General features: G+C 38.8%; 1 protein-coding gene across 2 annotated transcripts in view; it reads left to right on the forward strand.

Annotated features, from left to right (window-relative positions):
- Nucleotides 1-3088: 3088 nt before the first annotated feature.
- The window catches only part of impdh2 (IMP (inosine 5'-monophosphate) dehydrogenase 2), a 29111-nt gene continuing 6209 nt past the window's right edge, over nucleotides 3089-25990 (forward strand). For both annotated transcript variants that reach the window (XR_009062550.1, XM_057830010.1), the window contains exons 1-10: nucleotides 3089-3429; nucleotides 7887-7935; nucleotides 8762-8863; nucleotides 10267-10341; nucleotides 12259-12465; nucleotides 12758-12845; nucleotides 14348-14547; nucleotides 17665-17755; nucleotides 19105-19200; nucleotides 22223-22366. Coding sequence is in view for 1 of the 2 variants with exons in the window: in XM_057830010.1 (XP_057685993.1) it covers nucleotides 3329-3429; nucleotides 7887-7935; nucleotides 8762-8863; nucleotides 10267-10341; nucleotides 12259-12465; nucleotides 12758-12845; nucleotides 14348-14547; nucleotides 17665-17755; nucleotides 19105-19200; nucleotides 22223-22366 (1153 nt within the window). In the remaining variant the exon portion in view is untranslated. The remainder of the gene's footprint in view (nucleotides 3430-7886; nucleotides 7936-8761; nucleotides 8864-10266; nucleotides 10342-12258; nucleotides 12466-12757; nucleotides 12846-14347; nucleotides 14548-17664; nucleotides 17756-19104; nucleotides 19201-22222; nucleotides 22367-25990) is intronic.

The raw sequence follows: 25990 nt of genomic DNA on the forward strand, positions 1-25990 counted from the left end.
GGGGCACTTTCGGGCTACTTCCTGGTGATATCGGGTAATTTCATTTCAAATGAATCTGGATGTTTTTGTCAAATGTTGGTCCTGTAGAGCCTTACGTTTTTTGGCAAAAAGTAATTTTTATGTGTGCGACTTGATTTATATATTTTTTTGCGGATCATAGAAAGTGTAGGATGGGATACTTTTTGAAATTTTAAATGTTTTTTCCATTGGAAATGGATGTGGCTTTTTTTGCCGAAAAAACCCACGTTTATACTGTTACTTCAAATGTGAGGGGTAAAATTGCATCTGACCTTTTGGAACTGTGAATCTATGTGAGAATCGGTCAAATGACGTGGGCTGTGTGGCTCGCCGAAAAAGTGGAAATGAAAAAATACTACTATATGGGGTGCTTTGCAAAGCATCCCCACAACAACAAGAACAAAGATTTTGAGTCCTCCCTCTAAGCGGCCTAAGAATGTTCGTTATGTTTTTTTCTTTGTTAATGCCTTCTCAGCACTGGCGTGCACACATAGACGCAGGGTGGTGCTCAAGCACTGGCCGTTGCCCTCTTAAACGAGCAAGTACCCTTAAGATTATTAAGTCATGATCATTATTATGTTAGTAATGTGTGTGCCTCCCAAGCATCGTAGCCATAATCGCTGACAGTACACTCTGTCCTCCAAATGCAGAGAAGCGCCACAGCAAAGTATAATGGCTTTCATTCACGCCCTCTCCATGCCCCCGCCTGTAGCCCCTATGCAGAGGTAACACATAATGTGTATGTGCCCCCCTAAACCTCAGTTGCTTAACTATTTGTCTTTGTGCAACTCTAAACTAGCTGAATGCCCAGTCCCACCTGTTAAACAAGCTAGACTAGCCGCTCGCCATGAATCAATTAATAGATGTAACGTGGCAACTAGCACACAACCAGTATCGGTAGGAAAAATAAAACTATATACTGTAATGCCCTACACTGAGAGAGGAGAGGAATCAGGATTGGCTTCACTTACTTTAATGTGACAAGAATGAAAACAATAATACAGCAGGCTGCTGCGGAATAACTGCAATCACTAGCTCTCAGCCCAGTGTTCTGTAAGACAGAACAGCATACAAGTATCGCAGTCTGGCAACTGTGTCTATCGTGCGAGCTTACGTAATCACAGTAGCAATTCTACGTACTGTATGCTACAACGATGTTCTACTATTAATGTTCCATTTCAAAATTTGAAGACAATTTACGTCCTTTCCTTCACATTTTAAATTCACACAAGACCACCGCCCCCACGCCCTGCATCTTTTTGTGTTTTTATTTTGGGCTGGTCTAATTGATCAGAGTAGCATTCCTCTGTATGCTACCACGAGGTTCTACTTGTCTATATGGAACAATTCTACATCATGTTACAGCTGGCGTATACCTGCTACAACGACTATAATGAAGTGGTTTAAATGATACAGTGAATAATACTGTAAACGTGAATACCCAATGAAGGAACGCGGAACGTGACCCACGGTGAAAAGCGAAAGCAGAATTAACCATCCGAAAACAGTTCAAAGAAAACGCTTGGCTCCCTTTGGGTATTATTCTAAGTAAATAAAAAAAAAAACCATGTATACAATGAAATGTAGCATGAAACGATCGTTAAAATAATTATTTTGCCTCACCATCATCTCCGGTATGCCACCGCGTTGAATGGAAAGCTAGTTCATGTAAAATTTCCTTCTACGCATGCGCTGTAATGCGAGGTATGCTCATATGATGGGCATCCTGATGTGTTAGAACACCTGTCCCCCTCACTCCACTTTGCTCGCTTACCCCTACGTCACAGCCCACACGTCCAGAGCATCTCTTAAAGGGGCCTCACATAGTTACGGACATTATCAATATTTAGTAATGTGTTTGCATGTTTAGTACTAGTACTGCTACTTCGGGAGAATTTTGCTGTTTAACAAAAACTAATAAGAATCACACACAAAATTTATGTATTAGAAATTCACCTGATGGAAGTGAATAAGCTCTAAAAAAAAAAACCTGTAGCTCCCTCATTTGAGTATGGGCACACAGATACTGTTGTAACAACAATGCAGTTTTAAAGCAGGATATAAGCATCATTTATTTGCTAACTGCCAAACAAAAAATTAGCTGTGAAGTTGTTATAATGTCACAGGGCAGGCTTTTTCATAATATTGTTGTTTATTTTAAAGCAGCAATCATGCCTCGAAAGGAAAGATTAGTGTTTTGTTGATGCCTGCTAGTTTGGAATAGGTTGCTATTTCTTTAAATTAATTACGTGTGGCATCCCGGTTGAAAAGATGGTCTCTTAAACTGACGGTTTACTAACTTTTATTTTCCTTCCTTGATGTAAACACACCGTAAGAGCTACGGTGCACACACATAAAACAACACAACTTATAATTAACAATAACTTTTTACCTTATTCCTTTTAAACCTTATTTATATATCACTATGAATTGCCTTTATGAACTGTCTTGACATTAAATTATTACCTTATCCTTGACAATCTTTACCTTGAGTGCAATAACTGTATATACTGTACATATTTATGACCTTTTAACTTACAAATTTTTCTATATATAGCTATATATTATCATTGCAAACAATACTAACTGCACTTAAAGGGCCATTGTTTAGTAGGGCGACAGCACCCTCTAGTGTAGAGAAAATTAAATACTACAGACACAGACAACAGGTCTTATATTTAGCGAAATATATTGAACCTACTTACAAAACGAAACCTTTAATACGAACCTTGTTCCCTCAACAGCCAGGTGCTAAGAACTTTAAGAAGCGTAAGACACTGTTTTTGTTTTTATTATCACCGTGTCGGCGACGCACGTTGTATGCATGTCAATTTCCTTCTTTTCAGCAGTTGATATGTTTAGCGGCATGTTGCCTTCCTTCGCCTTTTCAAAACAAAAGCATGAACTCTCAAAAACGAAAAAAACGTAAAATTATGAACAAAGTCATTTACAATACATCTGCAATGTTTTTTCTTTCTTTTATTAATTCCCATTGTGCTAACGAGGCAGCCGGGCTGGCAGACGCATACACTGCAAAAGGTGCCCTACTGCCGATTTTGAGGGCGGATGTGACGACACTAAGAGCAGTCACTCAGACAGGAAGCACATGGTGAAGTGTCTCCCGACGTCAAACAGGGCTTTTCCACGCTTCTTCGCGTGCACTCGGAACCACTTTGACAATATTTACTGCTGCAAAGTGGGACAAGAAGAAAGTTCAAGGTCTTTTAGCGCGCGGTCTATGTATATACATAGGCATAGCGTGATATTTTCAGGAAAATTATAGAAAATCGCAAAGGCGCCGTTGACTTTCATGGCAGAATACATTAATAGTGGACAGAGCGGCGATAACGTCCCGGAGGACGGACTGACGGGACAGCAGTTGGCAAACAGAGGAGATGGACTCACATACAAGTAAGTTTGGATGGACTCACATACAATTAAGTTTAGATGGACCCACATATAAGTAAGTTCGAAATCCTTGTTGCCTGTAAACCTTCATTTTCATCGTGCCAAGTTGATGGAAGGCCTTTGACCACCCCACTAACCTAAGCAAGAATGAGTTTAGTGTGGAAGAACTGCCATATATCGAGCCCTGACCTAAACATTCACAAACGTGGAAAAGTGAAGCTTGAATCAGCTAAATGTTGATTGTGATCCCCACAACGAGTTAAATTGATGATCCTATCAGCATAGCAATCCTTAGTTAACTCATTCACTGTCATTGACAGCGATAGATATCAAATCTATTTTAACTGATATGCCTGGCATTGAATTATGCTTCAGTGCCAATGATGGTGATAGCCAATCTATTTAAAAAATTGATTGGACGTCCATCAATATAGGCTGTTGAACAACTGCTTTTTTTGAAAAAGTAAATATCTCAGATGAGCTAATGCACAGCATATCTCTTCCAGGGTCAAATTCGTATGTCAATACCAACCATACCGTAGTAATTTATGTCAAACTCCCAGGCTCAAACTTTTAACATTAAAAAAAATAGCATATGCTATATACATTGGCATTTTCCCTCTTTAAAAAATCGTTATATCCCCCTATTACCCAACCTTTTTTTTTAAATTTCATTTTTGAGTCTGTGAAAGATGTTGACACTGTTATATTATCCATTTTATTATAGCCCAAATTAGAACACCAGAGTTTCCATGTTTTTTTATTTTTATTTTATTTTTTTTAAACTAAAACTAAGTTAACCCAGATAGCAGAACGACATTGAAAAGAAGTTGGATCAACATTCCGCTGTTGAATCAACGTCACTTTTGCACCCTCAATTAATGTTGGAATCCTTACAATACCTAAATGTCATTTCGATTATTAATAATATTGGAACAACGCTGAATCAATGTTATGTTTTCGACCAAAACGCCCGCTCATCTATAATTCAATGACTTTTCAATCATATTTCCTGGTCAATCATAAATCAACTATTTGTCAACTTTAGTTTATCAACTATAAAACAATGTTAACCCAACCATCGCCTGACATACCATAGAACATCGAAAAATTTTATGTCAACCATATTAATGATTTTGATGGAAAATCAATATTTATTCAATGTCGGTCTGCTATCTGGGAAAGATGTACCCTGCATCCATCTCAAAGTCAGTTAGGATTAGCTGCAGCTCACTAACGACCCCGATGAATGAGTGATACAGAAATTTGAAGGTGTGGTATACTGTAAATAAGGGTTGTGACAAAAAAAAACATTTGAATGACTATCCATTCGTGAGGGTGGAAGATGCGAACAAACCGTTTGCAGTTTCCTTAATGGATATAAATTCTGCCAGTAATCCAGAGATTCATAGATTGCTGATCTGTTGCATGCCTAGGAATCTATTGCCACGAGGATTTCCATGTCATTATGGAGCTGATTTGACAGACCGTTAAAATACTGTGTTAGAAGTATACAATAAGTGGGCTTTGGTACAAAAACAATTGGGGACCGTTGCCTTGAAGATCTGCTCTGCTAGATAAGATGACTGCCTTAGTCCAACATTGCAAGTCAGAATTTTCCTGCCTGTTAATGATATTCTCGTGCAGAAATATTACTTTTATTGATTTTTTTTAAATTGATTTTTTTTTTTTTTTTTTTGAGTAAAAAACAAATACATACAGTATATTGAAATGAATTGAGATAGGACGGTTTGGGGGGAAAATCTTTTTTGGCGAGATGAACTAATGAATATTATAATAATTGATTCGTTTATTAAGTTGTTTTTTTTGGGGGGGGGCTATTCAGTGAATCTTGTAAAATATTTGATGTTCACCCCTTTACTTAAAAATGGGCATTATAATTTCAAATTGACAGTGCAGAAGAAATTCATTAATTCTGATAAGTTGGATAAAATGTTGATCATCATTTCAAACTAAAAACTAATGTTTTCAAAAGTCTTATTTTGACTAAAGAAAGATAATAAGTTCATTTTCATTAAGGACATAATACATTATAGAATATTTCAAGATGATAAAATGAAATCCCAAGGATTTTGACAATTTAAAGTTAACCAAGGTGTCAATTAATCTGTGAATTTGTTTAACATATAAACAATAAATGAGTTATGGTGGAATTTGGGGGAATGAGACAGACAATTGACATTTCAGTTATTTTCAAAGGGTAGATTGATTTATGAGAGTACTACAAGTGGGTGATATAGCCTTAAAATTATTATTATAAATAATAAATTATACATTTTTAAATTTGCAATGATGATATTTTTGATGATAAGGGAATGGAAATTATGAAAAATAACTATTTCTGTTTCAGATTAACAGCATTTTTACTGCACACAATATTCAAGCCACCCTTGTTTTACACAATTACACTGCTATGTCAATAGTGCTAATCTAGTGTGAAGGATAACGGACACATTTTGAAATGGGAAAAAAAATGGCTAAGTAGTGTTTAACCTCAGAAGTCGCTTGAAATATAACAGCTTAAAAAGTAACCGTTTAAAACTTTAACTAGATGTCAAAGAAAGCTGCACTCAGTGATAGATAACATTGTGATTATTATTTACTATATGCTTTATTTTTCTACGTATGGGTATGATGAATGTATGTCTTAAATCTTTAAGCACCAAAATCACAAAATTGCAACAAGCAATATTGAATGTATGTCTTAAATCTTTAAGCACCAAAGTCACAAAATTGCAACAAGATATAGTGCTGACTTTGGCAGGCGAGAGCTTTAATATTAGGGCCTCACCTCATATAGCTGTGAGTTTGCACCAAAAGACAGGCAGACGTCTGAGGTTAACTATAAGATTTAGCACTTTGCTGGTGCAGTTTAATAGTTTAGTGGTCACTAAGCCCAACCAGAAATCATACACTGTATATGTCACACTGGATGGAAGCACACTGTTAATTTTGGGGGAAAATAAAGGGTATTAAGTGTGCTTTATAGTTCCAAAAATATGGCAGCAGTTTAGGCATGGAACAAATTAAAATTACAAACACACTTCCACTGTAATTTTACACTCAGATGAAAGTAGACATGTGCCGATTACCGATTTCAGGATATGGCGTGTTATGAAAACGGTTTCAAAACCGCAAAAAAATTCTGTCATACCATCGCTACGGTATTAGATATTTTTGATATCCCCAAAATACAGGAAGATTTTTTAAATTATTTTTTTAACCCCAATATGTCAGAGTAACACATCAACAATACTGTAAAAAACTGTAATAGCAACACTATACTGTGAAACCGTGATATTTTTGCTTAAGGTTATAATACCGTCGGAATCTCATACTGGCACATGCCTAGATGAAAGTCGTGAACATCATGATTCCCTGTTTGCACCCATTGGAGTTGCCAGACAAAACAAAAGAGGAAAAAATAACAAAAACACTTTTGAAGACTTCATCTTTTCGAATACAGTAGTTTTAATCTCGTACAAGGCTCCCACAAAACTTTCAATCGTATACCCATGAGCTACTGCAGTATTTGCACACAGTGGTGCCAGATATAAAATCTGGGCCTGGTTATATTTAGCTGACAGCCTTCGTAGTGCTGCAATGAAGATAGTGGTGGTCCATGCTGAATCTTGACATCTAAAGGGTAAAAAGTAATGAACAACAATTTTAGAAGTGTGAAACTTTCACCTGTCAATAATTGAGAGATTTAAAAAAATTTTTTTTACAAATTCCTCATGAACTATCAAGCAGTTTTTTCCTGATAAAGATCTTAAAATGTGAAGTAAACTTTAACACTTGTTCTTTTTCGATCACTGTGTGAATGAAAATGAATTACAACTGTAAAACAAGTCACATGCGTCGACCTGCTGTCGTCGTCATCATTTCTGTTTTTAGTCTAGATGTCATCAGGCATCCATGCCACTTGTATGCATCAACAAGCTTTGAAATAAGACTTAGGCATTAGTGTAATTTAAAACCTTCCCATTAAACTAGTCACAGTTTTGTGGCTGTTTTTCACTGTTCGAGCTGAAAACTATATAGAATTAATTAATGTTTGTTGCTCAATCATAGTGAAATCTGTTAGTTAATACTCAGTAATATTTTGACTAGATAACATTTCAACAGTCATAACTGTCATTAAAATACAGGCTATAGACACTAGCCCTGGCTTAAATGGACCTGGGTTAGGCTTCAGCTCACCCACAAACCTTATTGATAACAATTGCTATACATAATAATGATGTATACATCATGCCTCTATAGCGACATGATGTTTTTTGCTGTATTTTCCTTCTCATCTGGTGTGACGACATGCAGGTGTTTTGCTTAATGTTTGAGGAACATTTATTCCAAAAGTTGTGATTTTTCTGGGTCTTCTACTTTGGCTTGTTCATTATAGATGACGCTTAAGATGTAACCTTGTGTTCCTGTTTCAGTGACTTCCTCATTCTGCCAGGCTACATTGACTTCACTGCAGATCAAGTGGTGCGTAATGATGAATGGTCATCAGATGCATTTTTTTTTTTTTTTTTCCAACCATCGCCGCAAATCTTGTTCTATTTGACTGTAGTATTCCAAGTTTGATATGACATTTGGAGTGGATATGCAGAATTAAACATCCCCTTAGTAATACTCATCGTAAATTGTTCATTACAAACTACAGCATAGGCTTGTATCAACCCCAGTTAGGCATTCATTCAGCAGCTTGTAACGATACGCGAGTCAATCCTCTTGGCTGCTAGGAGCACACAAGATGAGACGACAAATATACAGAACAAGTTAACACTTCGGGGAAATAAAATTTACATTTCCAATTTGGAGCAATAGAATTAAGGCACAACCATAAAACTATCAATTTACAGTGTTTTAGAGTACATTCCAGATCCTTTTTTTATCTGAAAATCCCACCATATATAGGCCATTCAGTTTCGTCGTCGGACCCATCCCAGGTTTTAAATACATTTAAAGGTATTAAAACACATTGTGAAATACTGTTAACTTAAATGAAAAATAACAAAGTCACAATGTAGCCTTAACTAGCTACCACATCACCAAAGTGCGTAAATAATTCAAATTACAAATTGTGAGACACTAGAGGCATTCCTTATTGTGTTTTAGAACTATTAAAAAAAAAATCAGATCTCTCTGTAGTTATTAATTTATTCAGTTATTTTCAGGCATTGACATGGTTGATGTACCACTCTAATAACGGAAACCCGAACATACCATACCGTCTGACTGTGTCGCATACAGTACATGCTGTCATTGTATGAATATGTAATAGAAATGCATAAAAGTCTTTTGTTACCAGGACCTGACCTCGGCACTGACGAAACAAATCACAATGAAAACTCCCTGTGTCTCTTCCCCAATGGACACAGTCACTGAGGCGAACATGGCCATTGCTATGGCAGTAAGTATGACGACCAAATACGTGTAAGCTATGTCCCAACTGGAATGTGCATTAGAAGGGCAGTTATGGCACAAGACCTACAGGTTTCAATGCATTTAAACTCCGAGGATGCTCCTTTAGTGTATTCGCAATACTAGCACACCCTGCTAACAGCCCTATCCCAGGATGCTTTTCGTGCTGCTGCTTGAATAGATATCACACACACACACCCATACACACACATATATACTGTATATAGAGCTGGGAATCTTTGGGCACCTAACGATTCGATTACAATTACGATTCAGATGGTCCGATTCGATTCTAAAACGATTATTGATGCACCCCCCCCTTTTTTTTTTTTTTTTTAAATATTTTGTACATTTGTTCCAAAATTGTTCAAAAATACTCTCAGGCTAAACCAAACTACTATTTCAGTATCAAGTTAACATATAGCAGTAAACAAATATACAAAAATAACAGTAAATAAAAAACTCCAGTCCCCATTCTGTATCAGCAGCTTTAAACTACATTCAATTAATTTAATGTTGTGAATCAACCGTTAAAGTTGTTAAAATTGCTCCCGTTAATCCATAATTTCCCTTTTGTCAACTTTCGACATGTGAAAGTTTTAAAACTATTTTAAAGATAGATTCAAGTCAATATTTTACCGATTTAGGAGTATTTTAGATAAAAAGTTAATTAGGTTTGCTTGGAAGGTTCGCTACAACAGCCTTGCAGAGAAGTGTACTGCTTTAAGATGGCGGCCGTTTACTACGTCTGCATCTAGCTTTTTGTAGATGTGCTGCAAACGCTACCGCTACCGTAGTGCATCTAGTCTTATGTAAATGATATCTACCGTAACATTATGTGGATGACGTACTTTTGTAGCAGCTTCAGGTATGTTGTTGTGTTTTTTTATCTCGTGGCATGAGTTGAGCTAGAGCCGTGAGTTGAGCATTGGCATTACCCGAGGGGCCGGGTAATGAGAAGCATGATGTTTAGCTACTCTCGCTCCGTTGCTCATTGACCGCGCGGCGCGCTGAGTGTGTTGTACTTCCGCTTTACTTGGCATATTTCAATAATCGGAATTTGGATGTTTGTGAATCGTTCTCGAATCTTCCACGGCCGAATCGCGAATAATCTAAGAATCGGAAATTTTGCACACCTCTAACTGTATATATGTCTAGATGTGAAATGTGCAGGGTGAGCCTATTGGGACGGCCACCACCGCTAGTCAGCCATTTGGGGTCAGTGCCATTTGATAAAGATAACAGTGGAGTCTGTACTTGAAAATAGCTATAAATTGTGCAAGTGTTACCCAATGTTGTGGAAAGTAAGGGTGTGCTTTTGTCATCAATTATATACTGTATGACCTTCGCAGTATTGTATGATGTATAATAGGTTGTATATTGTTCTTCAAGCTAACAGGTGGGATTGGCTTTATCCACCATAACTGCACGCCAGAGTTCCAGGCCAATGAAGTCCGTAAAGTCAAGGTATGGATTGGTGACTGTTTTCCATATATAATGATATCATATTTTTCGGATTATAAGTCGCAGTTTTTTTCATAGTTTGGCCGAGGGTGCGTCTTATACTCTGGAGCGACTTATGTGTGATTATTTACGGTAGGGTCAGGTCGACTTCTCTCTCGCTAACATTTTTTCAAATAAATATACTAGTACATTCATATATTTGTACTAAAACGATGTATGGATGTTAAATAAAATAAATAATTTGGATAAAACGGAGAAGGCGCTGTGCATGCCCGCGCACGTGAACGTAGCAGCCCCAGTCTCTTTTCAATCTTCCTCCGCAAGCATCCTGGTATTTCCTTTTCGATATGGAGCAGCTATTGGAGTGGAAAAACAAACTAAAGACCTGGTAATTGAAAAGCAGACATACAACTGTGGTAGGGGTGGGATATGGAAATGATTCAAATTGATTGTTAAAAATGCTATACGGAAACCTGTGTCGGCTTCGCTGAATGTAAACGAATGTGGCGCTTTGGCCTCATACGAGAAATATATTTAACAAACTTTTCCAGCGTTATTTCGTCGTGTAAATGCATTTATAATGATCATAAAAATATGTAGACTATTTAAACATTGAGAAAACCTGCGTTTTTTTTCTGCCAACTCGAGATTAAAATAAATGTCAAATCCACTCTCCCCCTGTTAGAACAGACACGAAAATATAAAAGATATAAATGTTTATTGAATATCCATCTTACAGTCTTGTTTAACTGGTAGAATTCCTTACAAAAGACAGGCTTTAATTTGTTATCATTATGCTTATATGCACCGGCATCGTCACAAATGTGATCACACAGAACGCAACCACGCATCGCATCTCCGCATTTCCTCCTTCTCCTGAGTCCTCACAAATAAAACATAAAATTTCTTTTTTTTTTTTTTTTCCAGGCTCGTTGCTACAAATAAAACATGAAATTTCTTTTTCTTCTGGCTCAGGCAAGCAAATCAAGTTAATTGATCAGGCTCGGGCCGCGTCGGGCTTTAATACTCGCGGGCCGGTTGGGCTGGGCTGGATTTTTTAGGCCCGATCTAACTTCTAGCGTCATGTAATGTTAGCATACCGTACACCTATTCAGCCTGTTGTTCTCTATTGTATTTTAAATTGCCTTTCAAGAAGACATGTCTGTTCTTGGTGCTGGATTCTGTCAACTAAAATACCCCCCAAAAATGCGACCTATACTCCGGTGCGACTTATATATGTTTTTTTTCCTTTTCATTGCGCATTTTTTGGCTGATGCGACTTATAATCAGGTGCGAAGTATAGTCCGACTAATACGGTACCTTGACCTATGAGTGACATGACTTTTTTGAGATGTGAGTTGTCACTGTCAGCTCAAATCATCTTTTTTAAAGTGCAGAAGTTTGGATAATGAACACTTTAAAAAAAATAAAAGGTTTTTAAGATGTTTAATGCTACTCTTAATTTAATTTTGCAGTCTTAATAAACATAAATCAAAGATGATCGCATAAGTGTATAAACTTCTTCGTGTCTAAATTTATATCTGTATTATACTGTTGTGGCCAAGGTCCTAACAGCAGAGGAAACACTGTGGGGGTTGATTATTGGAATTTCTGTTCATTTCAGCCTGAGAAAATAATTTCAGATAATAGTCTTGAGTTAAGGACGAGCGTGGTCAGGGGATGAAATATACTCATTAATAAATGTATTTCATTAATTGTGCAATTGTTATATAGTATGAAGCGATTCCAAACACAGTCTTGTGGCCATGTTGTATTTTTTATATCCCCAATTACACACAATTTTACCAACCAGTTTTTTGGTGACCATCGTTGTTAGTTGGTTCGCTGTCTGTTTAGTGTCCTTAGATCCAGTACAAAAATAAATTGTCAACCCGCTCCCATTCCTCTTCCCCATTTCAGAGGTACGAGCAGGGCTTCATCACAGACCCGGTTGTGATGAGCCCTCATCACCTAGTGCGAGACGTCTTTGAGGCCAAGGCCCGCTACGGCTTCTGTGGTATTCCCATCACGGACGATGGCAAAATGGGTAGCAAGCTGGTTGGCATAATCTCTTCCAGGGACATCGATTTCCTCAAGGATGAGGAACACAGTTTGCCACTCAGTGAGGTGATTGATATTTTACTAATATGGAAGATGGCATTAGGTAAAAATATGATTTCCCAAAATGCATCATGGCAAGTTATCGTCTGTCATCATCTGGCTTAATATCCTGTCCTGCAACAGATGCAAAGATTAAGAAAAATAACAAAGATGCTTATTGTTATACATGAATAAGTTTATGTTCTGCGATTGCTACATCTCTTGATACAGAGTACAGTACAGTTATATCTCAAGAATGGGTGTAATCAACGATATAATGTATCTTACTCTATGTATTTCGTGTTGCATAACCTTGCAGGTGATGACAAAGAGGGAGGATCTCGTGATTGCTCCTGCTGGGGTAACATTGAAAGAAGCCAATGAAATTCTCCAAAGGAGTAAGAAAGGTAGGACAATTTGGTGTTCCCTGTTGTAATTGTGCATTTTTGGTAGTTTTCATTTATAAACTTTTAGAGGCAAGTCATGGCATTTAAATCATTACGGACGGGACATTAAGAAGGCCTTTTGTCTCACTGACCTTTAGGCATTGAAGGGAAAAAAAACTTTTAGGGTCGTGGTATTGACTCTAAGGAGCTGCATGAACTGACCCTCCCCTCCCCCCCAGTCTCTTTCAAACATGAGCATTCACAGCCATTCTTCATGGTCTAAATTAATTGGACGCGTATCATCATCAGTTGAACGCAATGAGTTAACCAGTGTGTATTTGTTTTTATTCATTTTAATTTCATTGATTTAGTTTTAAGAACAATGTATTCATTTTCAAGTTTTTTCCTGTGACCAAAGAAGCACCTTGCCCTATGAAGGGTTAAAGTTGTTAACTCTGAAGTGTCAACTTTTGAATAGCCGTCCACTGTAGTGACCACCATCCCCGAAAGGCTTAAATGATATACGTAGAGTGAAAAAAATGTGTTTTTTGTTTTTGTTTTTTTTAACTGTAAAAAAAACTGTCCTGTCCAGCTGTTTGACACGGAGAATGGAAGTCTAAGTGCCCAGTTGTTCCGAACAGTTTTAATGTTTCACATTGAGAGTATGGCATACTCCCATTGTGATCATTCAACATACCTCGTTTATTATGACAAAGTAGCGAACAGGAAGGTGTTATGGGGGAACAGAAGAAAAGAAACACAGGAGAAGAAAGAAAAGAAACACATACGAACAACAACAAGAAATACATTGAACGTCTACACTAACCACTAATGTGTTGGTGCTATCGTCAGCTAGATGTATATCCGGTTGACACCATGTGGGGGGCCTGTTGACCAGGGAAAGAGGGGGACGGGTGGGGGAGTCTATAAGCTAAATGGTTGAAAGGGGTAGAGTGTACACAAATCAGCTCTGTGATCTAAAACCCAGTAATCGTGTGAATCCCTTGTGAGTATAAGCCCATTGTGACCAACCCAATCTGGCACCGGGACCCCCCACCCGAGCGTGCCCTATCACATCCTGCCGCACGCGAGCCCTGCCAACCGCGCGACAGCCACGCAGACGAGCGAAGACACCACGCGGGCGGGCATCAACCCAGGGCCACGGCCCCCACCCAGCCAGCCTGGGGAGGGAGGGAGGGCGGCGAGGGGGTGCAGCACAGCCCATCCCTGCTCCGGCAGCCCAGCAAAGGAGCAATCCCCCCTCCACTTTTGCACGCTATCATCACGCATGTCAATACATGCTGACACTGCATTTTATGATTGTACTCCAGAAATTAAATGATTTAAAGCGAAAAAACTGATGTCCCATCCGTAAGATTTTTTTTTCTGATTTTGTCGTAATTGGCTGAATCATAAAATTGAATAATACATTCTCAGGAGCTGTATGGATCCTAGATCTACATGTCACACTTTTGTTTTTGTAACTGTTCTGAAAAATTATTTTGCTTATGTTTCTCTTTCAGGTAAACTTCCCATTGTTAATGAAGATGGCTGCCTTGTGTCCATCATTGCTCGAACTGATCTGAAAAAGAACAGGGACTTCCCTTTGGCCTCCAAAGACTCCCGCAAACAGCTGCTCTGTGGGGCTGCCATTGGCACACACAGTGATGACAAATACCGTCTGGACCTTCTAGTGCAGAGTGGGGTTGACGTTATTGTGCTGGTAAGGGAAATGACATTTTAATCAAATATTTGTTCAAGGACCAGTTGGCCTTTGCCCCCCTGCAAGGCACTTACCCACCTTGACACGGCTCTACTCACCTTTAACTTTCCATTTCCAACGGCAAAAACTGGCATGACTCCAAAGTCCCTAATTAACTATGGTTCCATCTTTTTCGAAAAGTTATTCATACTGCAGAATATGTATTAAATTGAATGATTCTGGTTCCGATTCCGGTTCCACGTTTCGATTCCGGTTCCGAACGATTCCCGATTCGGATTCTTTTAAAGTGATCCTCTGATTTAAATACATGTAGGCTCTAATAAACCACAATTGTTCTCTTGTACTAAAATATGTTGTTAGAAACACATAAAATGTTAAATCAATGGCAATATTTTATAATATTTAGTCCATATTTTGACCGTTGGTTGGCGCCATGGTTTGCGGGCTCGCAGTGATGACGTAATTGGTATCTTTCCGAATGTGTAGCGTGTTCAACAATTGCTTATTGCTGCCTAAACTCGCGATGTAAAATGCCACGATGTGCTGCTTTTGGATGCAATTTCCAGTCAAATGGAAAAAAGGGGAGTGAAGTGAGTGGTCAAGGTGGAATTATTATTTTTAGTGAATAAATGTGCATAAGTGGAAGCTTCTCCCCCTTTTTGGTCCCTGTATGCATGTATCCTACCCACCACGTGTTACAACTGGCGCCCGAACATTTTTCCTGGATCCTCAGTCAAGTAAGGGTCTTGCTTCTCCCCTTTCTGGTACTTTTATACACGTATCCTAGCTACCACGCTCTACAATGTACAAGACCTGGATTACACAAGGTGTGCTCTTTGGCCTGTACTGTATGTAAAGCACACGACAGCTCTGGATGCTAACAATCTACATAATTATATTGGGAAAACGTTTGAAAATGCAATATGCTTACCTTGAATATCTGCTAATAAAACTGGAGTTCCCGAATCCCAACAGCATGCTCTCTCGCTCCCAACCGGAGTTCCCACCAGGACTCTCTCGCATCACCAGTTTTGCCCAACTTTTGTCTTATCAGGTATTTGCTGCACGCATTTTTCCCTGAAGCTCGTCTTGTGAACGACCGACAGTGCTGTCCTGCTCTTCACTTTTCAGATCTGGTTAAAATAGGAAGGGTAGAACTGACGACATGTTGGGAAAGCTCACGAGTGACAAGCTGGAATTTCGGCATTCGGGGCCAGTGACGTCACGCACTGCGACGTAACAAGAATGGCGACCTATCACTTAAAATAATTTTACAAACTTTTTAAAAACAAAAACATTAAGATGGGTTTTAATATCAAATTATTATAACTCATACTAACATTTATGTTTTAAGAATTACTTGTCTTAAAAATAGAGGATCCCTTTAAGAGGCAGGGTCCCCCCCAAAAAATGCAGGGTCCAAAAAATTGCAAAGTTTATATTAAAGTCTTAACTTCTTGACTTTTTTTAAATTAAATGAACTTCTCACAGGGCTAATTATAACTTGTATATAAGTATCAGTCTTTAAAGTCAAGCAATTTTTTTCCCACTCGGCAGTCTGGGCATCGAAACAAGGAATCCAAATTTAAAAATTCGAACGATTCCGGGAGCATCAGAATGTTAGAACCGGTTCCCATCGATGCTCGATGGTAGATGCCCAACCCTATTATTCTGTCGTGGAAGATTGGAGGACGATTCACAAACATCCAGATTCGGATTATTGAAATATGCCAAATAAAGCGGAACTAAAACACCGTCACGGGGTCTTCGGGATGCAATGAGGAGTGGACCAACAACTTATGCCGCTAGATAAAACAAAAAAACAATAATTCCTGACTGCTGCCAAAAGCCGCTTCAAACAACGCCCACGTTGCTACAAACTACGTCCATATAATACCACGGTAGATATCACATTTATATAGAACTAGAAGCGAAATTACGGACTCGGCGGCATTAGCATATGTATAGAGAACGAAATGCGAAATGACAGACTTGCAAGCGTTAGTAAACAGCCGCCATCTTAAAGCAATAGTCTTCTCTGAAAGGCTGTTGTAGCGAACCTTCCGAGAGAACCTAATTAACTTTTTATCTAAAATACTCCTAAATCGGCAAAGTTTTGACTTTAATCTATCTTTAAATAATGAAACAGTTTTAAAACTTTCACCTGTCAAAAGTAGACAGAAGGGAAATTATGGAATAACTGGAGCAATTTTACCAACTTTAACAGTTGATTCACAACATTAAATTAATTGAATGTAGTTTAAAGCTGCTGATACAGAATGGGGGGCTTGAATATTTTATTTTCTGTTTTGAACTGTTAACTTGACTGTGAAATAGTAGTTTATTTAAGCCTGAGAGGATTTTTGTACAATTTTTGTAACTAATATACGACACAATAAAAGCAGCTAATAGCTGGGGGGGGGTGCATCAATAATCGATTTATAATCACATCGTAGCCTCTGAATCGTAATCGTATTGTTAGATGCTTTAAGATTCCCACCTCTACGAACGAATGTAACCATCGGTTCTTATCATCCTGAATGAATGCTAGAGTGTTTTATCACTCAGAATCCTGATATTCACGTAAGAATATTCTGTAGGAACTCAACTGCTGGTGACACTGGGACTTGGTGGACCTGGCTCAGGGGGTCATCCAGGTGTCACAGCTGACTTTATTAGTATGCATACTCGAAATCTACATGCAGGAAAGGATCACTCAGGGCTGTCAGCACCGCCCTCTGGTGGTCAACAGGAAGTAAATACTAGTAGAACCTGTGATGGCACTTACTCTGTTATTGCAGTGTACTTCGTCATTTCCACTTTGCTGCACAGGTGTATTTTTTTAAATCAATTTCTTCATATTTTCTTCCTCTTTTATAAGATTACTCTTTATACCATGGCAACAGTCTCATGCCAAGATGTATAGAAAATACAGGGGTCTTTCATTTTCCTTCATAGTTTGTATTCTAATGGGATTTTGTAAATTGAAGACTGTTCATCATGTGCAGTGGAAAAGCAGCATAAGAGGCAATGGCAAACTTTATCTGATATATTTTTCTCATTTGGATTGAGATAGTGGGTGTGAATAATAAATGATGTCCCACCCTCACTTTGCAGGATTCCTCTCAGGGCAACTCATTATTCCAAATCAACATGATAAAATACATTAAAGAGAAGTACCCAAATCTGCAGGTCATTGGTGGGAATGGTAAGTGCACACTTGGTCAATGATTTTCAAAAATGTTTTTTGTTGGGCTAAATACATTTTGGGCTAAATACAATAGTACAGTGGTGCCCAATATGTCAATCATGATCAACTGGTAGATCTGATAGATAGCGTCGGTCAATTGTTTCCTTTTAGGGAAAAAGCATAGTCCGCTAGTCCTTCCTTCCTTCCTTGCATTTGAATTTGTCTTTTGATTGAGGTACAAGTAAATCAGTAAAGCTTTAGCGGAGGAATCAAAACTTCAAATTGGGAACAGAGCCTGTTTAGCCTATCACTCACTCGCTCACACTCCGTGGGGTCTAGTCTTTGACTCAGAATGCATGCACACGCAACCACACATTAGGGATGTCCCGATCCAGGTTTTTGCACTTTCGATCCAATACCGATATTGTTTTGCACTTCCGATCCGATGCTGATACTGGCCGATACCGATACCGGCCTATCCGAGCATGTATTAAAGTTTAAAGTTATTTAGCCTACTTACTTAGTTGTCAGACTCATGTTGAAAAGGGTTTTAGTACTCTTGATAACAACTAGCCACCTGAATTAGGCAAATTTGAATAACACAATGGTTGGTAACAAGAAACTGACCTGTTTATTCAGTGATAAACACAAAACATTATAAATAACAAACAGAAATGGCATATTCAGTCAATAAAACGTGCAAATAATATTGTAAACTGTCTCAAAAAAGCAAAACGCACAAATAACCTCCGTGGAAAATAAACTATTAACTCAGCATCAGTTCTCTGCTCTTGAATAACTGTACCAAGGCTTTAAAAAAATGAAGGTGTGCCATAAAATGCGGACCGAATAAAGCAAAAACTGGAATGGATTATGTAAATTGGTGTGCTGAAAAAACCCAGACAGGTCTCTCAAAAAAAACTGGATCGGAAGTCTGGATCGGAGTTTTTCCATGTCAGCCGATCCGATACCAATGCGCTTTTTTTTTTTGCACGTATATAATACGTGGATCCGATCCAAATATCGGATCGGGACAACCCTACCACACATGTCAGGAGAACAGTCACTTTTTTTTCAGGAATGACTTTTTAAAGCAAAGGCTTCATTGTGAGTGAGTCTATTCAGTGCAAGATATCAGAGCAAGGTCATTGCCAAAAATCTCCCAAATGTTGTGTGCCATAAGAGTTCAGTGTAACAAAGTACAGCACCATTTTTGTGAATATAAAGAAAATCAATCCTGTGGTTAATCAAGTGATACATGCATATAATACAATATAAATCCTCTAACTAGCTTACTGAACACTAATTTTAATGCCTCAGAATGATATTTTGTTTTTAAACATTTTCTGTTTGGTCTTGTCATTCAGTGGTCACTACTGCCCAGGCTAAAAACTTGATTGAGGCAGGAGTGGACGGACTCAGAGTTGGAATGGGAAGCGGCTCCATTTGCATCACACAGGAAGGTTAGTGGCTGAACTGTAAAGTCAATAAACAACCAGTTGCACTGCTCCCACCCATAAAGTTAGACTCTAGGACCACAGAGACCTTTTAAATGGAATCCATTGTTAAATTTCAATTAGGGTTGAAAAGGATGCTTGTGTGTGATTTGATTCATGTCCTTAAACGTATTTGCTTCCATGTAATTTGACTGATCCTGATGTCAGAAAAATACGAAACCCCAGAAAAATCTGAGATGAGCTTTGCAAGTGATTAATTATAAGTTCTGTTGAATGCGCAAGTGATAATTGATTTCTAGTGCATTGAATCAATTTAAACAAAATAGAGCGTACTGCTTGGCAGCATCCAGTAGAGCCTCGTTGAAACAGATTGTCGGCTGTAGGAAGTTTAATTACAATCATCTTTTGTCATCCCATCTGAACAACATTATTCTGCGAAAACTGTACTGATACCAAAGCAGGTGTTCAGTTCAACTTTCATCTCTTTAACCCGACAAATACAGGTAATTTTTTTTTTTTTTTTTTTTTTTTTTTGCTATTGTTGGAATTGGAAGTCTGAAAAACCACATTAATAACAATTTTAACACTTTATTGTTATGCAGAAATTTACCTTTCAAAATAGATTCATTCAACTATTTGACAGCTGCACAATTTGTGTACAGTGCTACCTCATAATACCATCTTGATGTCTCTTCCTCCATATATTTTCCCATCTCTTTCACTCTGTACTCCCCTTTTTCTTTGTATGGTATGTGTGGTGGTGATGTGCCCAGCTCCCCCGAGTATACCTCCAGCAATAAAGCTTCACAGCCCTAAAACCCCAACCACAGTTACGGGATTTTCCAGTAAGTTGCCCCTCCCGTCTCAGCCCACTTTCTGGCCTGCAGTTGGTTCCCGTTGGACATTTTAGATTTTAGCCAGTTGCATCGGTTGTTTAACCGTTTTAGATTGGTAGAATTTGATGTAGATCAGAGGTGTGGGGTTTTGGGCTTTTTTTTTTTTTGCTTGGATTGTTCATGTAACATCACTAATCATTTCACTCACATTGGGGGCTTTCTCTTCCTTTACTGTCCTTACTTTGCTGAACATGTGGTCTCTTGTCAGTATGACATTACTAAGACACATAAATCTTGCTGTATGTCTTAATCTACTTTCAATACGATCGCTCAAATGATAGTCGTTACAAACTGCTGCTCAAGCTGTTGCGGAGTTGAAAAGTATGTGCTTTGTTTGCACCAGTACAATGGAACCACTAAATTCCAATATGGGGCACTGCTCAACCTTCAGTGAGCGCTGATTAGAGAATCATTTCTCCCTACAGTAAATGATTTGTTCCAGGGTTAGTTTCACTAGCGCGTCTTCAGTCCCTGCAGAGTGCAGGAAATGTTTGTGGAGACAAAAAAATAATTTAAATGTAAAAAACGTAACCATCTTAACAGGTGATGACACATGTGGTCGAATAAACCTGAACAGTAACCTTGTTTATATTGGTGTTCTGTCGAAGTCAGCAGGGCCAGGGGCCTTTAAATATTACATGAGTGATTTACTCTGTTGCAGAGATGGATGGATGGATAGATGGAAGGATGCACAAAAATGGCATACTTTACCAAAAATCAACATATTGCTTAGTGGAAGAAGGCATTTACTGTGTATCAGTTTTTTTGTTGTAACTTTCATATGGTAACAAAAGAGCTGGCCAGTGGAAAAATAACTGTACATTGACTCAACAATTAATTGTAAGACTCATGACATACTCACAGGGACAGCTAAGAGGGAGGCACTTGCAAAGAAATACTCTCAACTTGTAATGTTGCGTGACTGGGAAGGCAGCATAGGAATGCATCTTGAGATTTGTTGTTGTTCTTCCGGTATGTCATTTATATGCAGGTACTGTATTGGCTTTGCTCAACCAGGTCCTTTTCTATTAAGTGCTTTATGGTGATCGTGTCTGGGGATAAAAGTGATAATGATGTTAATCCACAGGGCCAAAGACTTAATTGTGGCTAAGGGAAAGTACTGCAATTTAACAATTCTGTCTAGTAAGTGCACTTCTGTATAAGCCACATGTTTGAAACACACAAATAATTGTAAAGACAAAAACTGGCAACCCTGATTGCTTTTTTAAAATGCCAGGCTGATTGCAGGCATCAAGTCATGGGTTTTGGCAATATGAAGCAGACCAAATACTATACTGACCAAAATGCTTTAAAATGTTCGGATTTTAGTATAAAAATGTGAACAATGAAGACCTCAACATAAAGCGCTACAAAAAATTTAAACCGTCAAAATTATTTTGGTGCGTTATGGAGAAGTTAAGACTAAATGAGACGACATTTTAAAGAATCGGGTAAGTATATGAATAAGGTGCATCTTTGGGAACTCAGTAATTGTTGGGTTTATTACATTAAAATAGTGGTGCCCTAAATACTATTTTTCATACAGTAGCTCCTTCAATTCCTTGACAATGTCCCAGATCATCACTCTTTCTCTCTTTGCCATCCTTCCTAAAAAACAAAACCCACAATTTTTTACACGTCTGGATTCTCACCCAATTGATGATATTTTGTAGGTTGCTTATTGTTTTTGAGGAATGTTGTTGAACTTTAAACTGGAACAACTTCGGAATGTTCTACATTGGAGAGTCCACAGTGTGTCGTTACATTGTTGCATTGTGTGTTCTTCAAAGTGTTGCGTTTTTGATTCAACAAAACGTATGTACTTTGATTTATTTTTAAAACAGGTCAAAGATGGTCAGATTCTTTTTACGTCTTAGAAAAGAGTAGTTTCTTATCATTTCAGTTCATTCACAGTAGCTTTTTTTGTGCACATTACATTTCTTGTTTGTTTATAAATCTGTTTTTCAGTCAGTTACCTAAACACAATACCAAGGTGAAGCTTTATTGAGGTCTTCATTGGGGTCATAACATTTTAGCACAAGTCATTGTGCATGTCAAAAGCTGTAAAATAAGTCGTGGTAAGACTACGTTCACTTCCGTGGTTTAATGCTCCCCTTTTATCATTGTAACAGTACTGGCGTGCGGCAGACCTCAAGCCACAGCAGTTTTTAAGGTGTCCGAGTACGCTCGACACTTTGGTGTGCCCGTTATCGCTGACGGTGGCATCCAGAACGTTGGACACATCGTAAAAGCCCTGGCCCTCGGCGCATCCACAGGTATTGAGATTGCACGTGTTATTGCGTGTTATTGCTCTGACTTCCTCCATATTAAAAAAAAACACACAAAAAAAACTTCATGCTTACTATGGACTAAATACTCCAACGTGTACCTCACACAAGTTATAGCTTCATTTAAAGGCTATCGATTGTTATGCATATCAGAGACCTCTCACCATCCTTTGACCCCCATCAGTTCGCAACAATGTGAACCAATCACTCTACAGAGTGCTTAGTCACCTGGAGCTCAACGATCAACACAATCTTACCAGACCTGCTGATCAATAAATTGATCAGACTGCAGATCCACCTCTCCACCTGCATCTGGATCAGGCACTTCCTCGCTACCAGTCCAAGATCTGTTTGATTCGGCCCCTACCTCTCCTTCTTACTAACACTCAGCACTGGTTCCCCTCAGGGCTGTGTGTTGAGCCCCCAGCTGTACACCACTGTGCACATAGAACCGTTCCCCGTCACACCCAACCAACACAATCATCAAATGCAGATGACACAACTATGGTTGGACTTAACTCAAATGGGGATGAAACAGCGTACAGGACTGAAGAAACTGATTGTCCTGTGCTCTGAAAAAAATCTGGGACTCAATGTCTAGAAAACAAAAGAACTTATCATGGACTTCAGGAAACACAGACCTGACCACGCACCTCTCTTCATCAATGGAGGACGCATTGAAACAGTCTCTACCTTCAAGTTCCTAGGCACCTGCAATTTCCAGTGTCTGATCATGGTGAAGTTTCTTATCCTTGTTGAAGAAGTCCCAAAAGAGGCTTCACTTCCTCCAGGAGGAACCACTTAAACCAGACTGTGACGCTGGCTTTCTCCCACTGCTCAGTGGAGATTGTACTTACATACTGCCTGACTGTTTGGTCCACTGATTAAAGACAGAAAAAGTGTGAAGAGGGTCAGCAGCATGACACAAACAATACAAAAAACTAAAGGGTGACCATAAAAAAAAAAACTTTTAAAAAATCCAATAAAACCAAAACTGATGGAAGAAGAAAAATTATAGTAATTGAAACCTTAAAATGTGCCATTTTAAGAAATAATGATGCAATTTTCATTAAAAAATAACTTGTAACGTACTTTAAATGGCGTCCTTTTGCATGAATGTATTCTTAACATCTGCTCTTGACTACTGTTGAATTTTTTTTTTTACGTATTTGCAGACATGAGCAATTGGCAGCACTGTGAGACAGTGACCTTGAGCAAGTAAACAATGTGTCATTTACTTAGTATGGTGAATTCAGGATGAAATTGAAAGTATCCCAGGTCAGATAAAGAATCTCAACTGCAGATTTCAAAGTATTCAAACAGGTGGGACGCCATTTAAAGAACATCATTTAAAAAAAATCCACCATTCTTTCTTAAATGGCATGTTTTAAGGTTTCCATTACTATGAACAGGGGTGCACATATTTTTTTTGCCGAAGTTCTCAGAGGAGGACCTGGAGATGTGACTTGGTCCTCATTGAGCTTGAGAGCCGACCTGCCTGATGCGATAAAATTATGACAAGCTTTACTTAGAGCCAATTACCTCTAATTAATTATATAAACAATTAACGCTTGATTAACATCAACTGGCACAACAAAATTGCCATTACAGTGATACCTCAGCTCACGAACGCTTAAGCTCACGAACTTTTCGCCTCAAGAACATTAAATTCGCGAGCATATAGTCTCTGCTGACGAACTAGTTTTCGGCGGACAAACCAAACCACGCGGTCGAACAGCGCCACGAGAAGCTGACGCACGCTCACGGCGTCCCAGTTCGTCCCCTCCCTTTCGTTGAGTGCGGACGTGGTTTGTGTTTGATAGACATTTTGGACCATATTGAGTGTACTTTTGCTATTATGGGACCGAAAAAGAGTTATCTACAGTCCTTATGGAAGGTGACTCGTGTTACCAATTCGCCCTCGACTGGTAATTGGCGGTGCTTTCAGCTTCCCACCGTAGTGAGAAGTGGACCGGCGAGTCACGTTGGCTCGTTGTCGTCGGTTGTCTTCGGTTCGCCCGATTTCCTCTCCAGAAAGGTGGCGGCGTGCATACAAACACCCAGAGGCGTCGGATGGCTTTTTGTGGGCACTTTTATTAACAACCACAAGCATGTGGGGGGCACAGCACAGGAGTCTACGCTAACTGCGCACTTTGCCGGTAACACTCTTCTTCCAAACAGTAACTCCCTCCCTCCCTACAATGCAAACAATGATCCAAATGAGGGGCTGCTAGCTTGACTTCGTTTTAACGAGTGGAGGGTGGCTTCACTGCAGTCCCTCCCTCCTCCTCCTCCAACTCCATTCCATCAAGCCATCAACTACCATCACAAAGGTAAATAAAACGACTTTATTATACAGTACAGTTTATTTCTTTAATTATTATACAATAGCACATTTATTATACATAAAATAAGGTATATTTTTGTGTAGTTTTAAGGCTTATTTAGTAGAAAATTATGTTTTATGGGGACCTGGGAACGGATTATTCTCATTTTAATGGTTTCTTATGGGAAATAAATGTTCGGAAGACGAACTTTTCGCCTTACACACACTTTCTGGGAACCAATTATGTTCGTGAGCTGAGGTATCACTGTACTTTGAAGTGAAATGTAAAGAAATAAACATAAAAGCACTAATTCAAAATAAAGGGCATTCATATGCGGCTCCCACATTAACTCCAAGCCTTTGTAAAAGTGGGATGTCCTTCTCATAAGAGCTCATTGAACGTGCATGTTTAGCTTTGTGAAATGCGAGCAAAAACACGTTTGTCAGTGCATGGCGCTGTTCTTCAATAACTTTTTCCCGCCACTTGTCGATAGGGCGAGTGGGGTCCTGTCTGACATCGATAGTTTGCTTAATTGCCACATGCTCTGTTTTTTTCGTGCTTTTCAAAGTTTGCATGGCTAAAATTCTTTGACCCTACATAAAATGTGCTGCTCTTATTAACAACATTGGGATTCTCACGGCAAATGTTGCACCACATTTCCGTGCGAGCATTATTTGCTTCTGGCCATGGTACCTCCTGCAGCCACTTTTCAGCAAAAGTCCTTTTTTCCCGGTAGCGCCGGTGACGTCTCTGTCGCCTGTCTGTCTTTTGATGGGGGTGGGGGAACACGGAAATAATTACTCAGTGGGGCCTGCCTCTTTGACATTTTGAGAAGTGATTTTCTCGTGTTCACCGCAAATACAGTGGTCAGCCATCTGTACGCAAAAGCGTATGAAAGCTGTTGAGGGCCAGCGCGTTTGTCTACGTTCAGTATGCATGCGCGCATGCGGACCACTTATGTGCACCCCTGAATATAAAATATTTTGTCCTCCATCACTCTTGGATTTATTGGATCGTTAAAATGTTCCAATTTTTTGGGTCACACTGTTCTGTTCTATGTGATATCGTAGGTTTATTTATTTATTTATTAATTAATCCATTTAAACAAGGGGACAAACAAATAAAAAATCGAGCTCCAAAGGTCAATTCGTATGCATCCCTGGCATGCACCTACCAAGTTTAACTTTTATCCATCCATGAATAAACGGAGCAGTAACACTTTTAGTTTTTTCATCAAGAAGAACAAAGTGAGTGAGAACTCGAGACTCCCCTCCAGGTGGTCTTA

The sequence above is a fragment of the Corythoichthys intestinalis genome, chromosome 2, assembly GCF_030265065.1.
Source record: "Corythoichthys intestinalis isolate RoL2023-P3 chromosome 2, ASM3026506v1, whole genome shotgun sequence".
Taxonomy (NCBI): Eukaryota; Metazoa; Chordata; class Actinopteri; order Syngnathiformes; family Syngnathidae; genus Corythoichthys; species Corythoichthys intestinalis.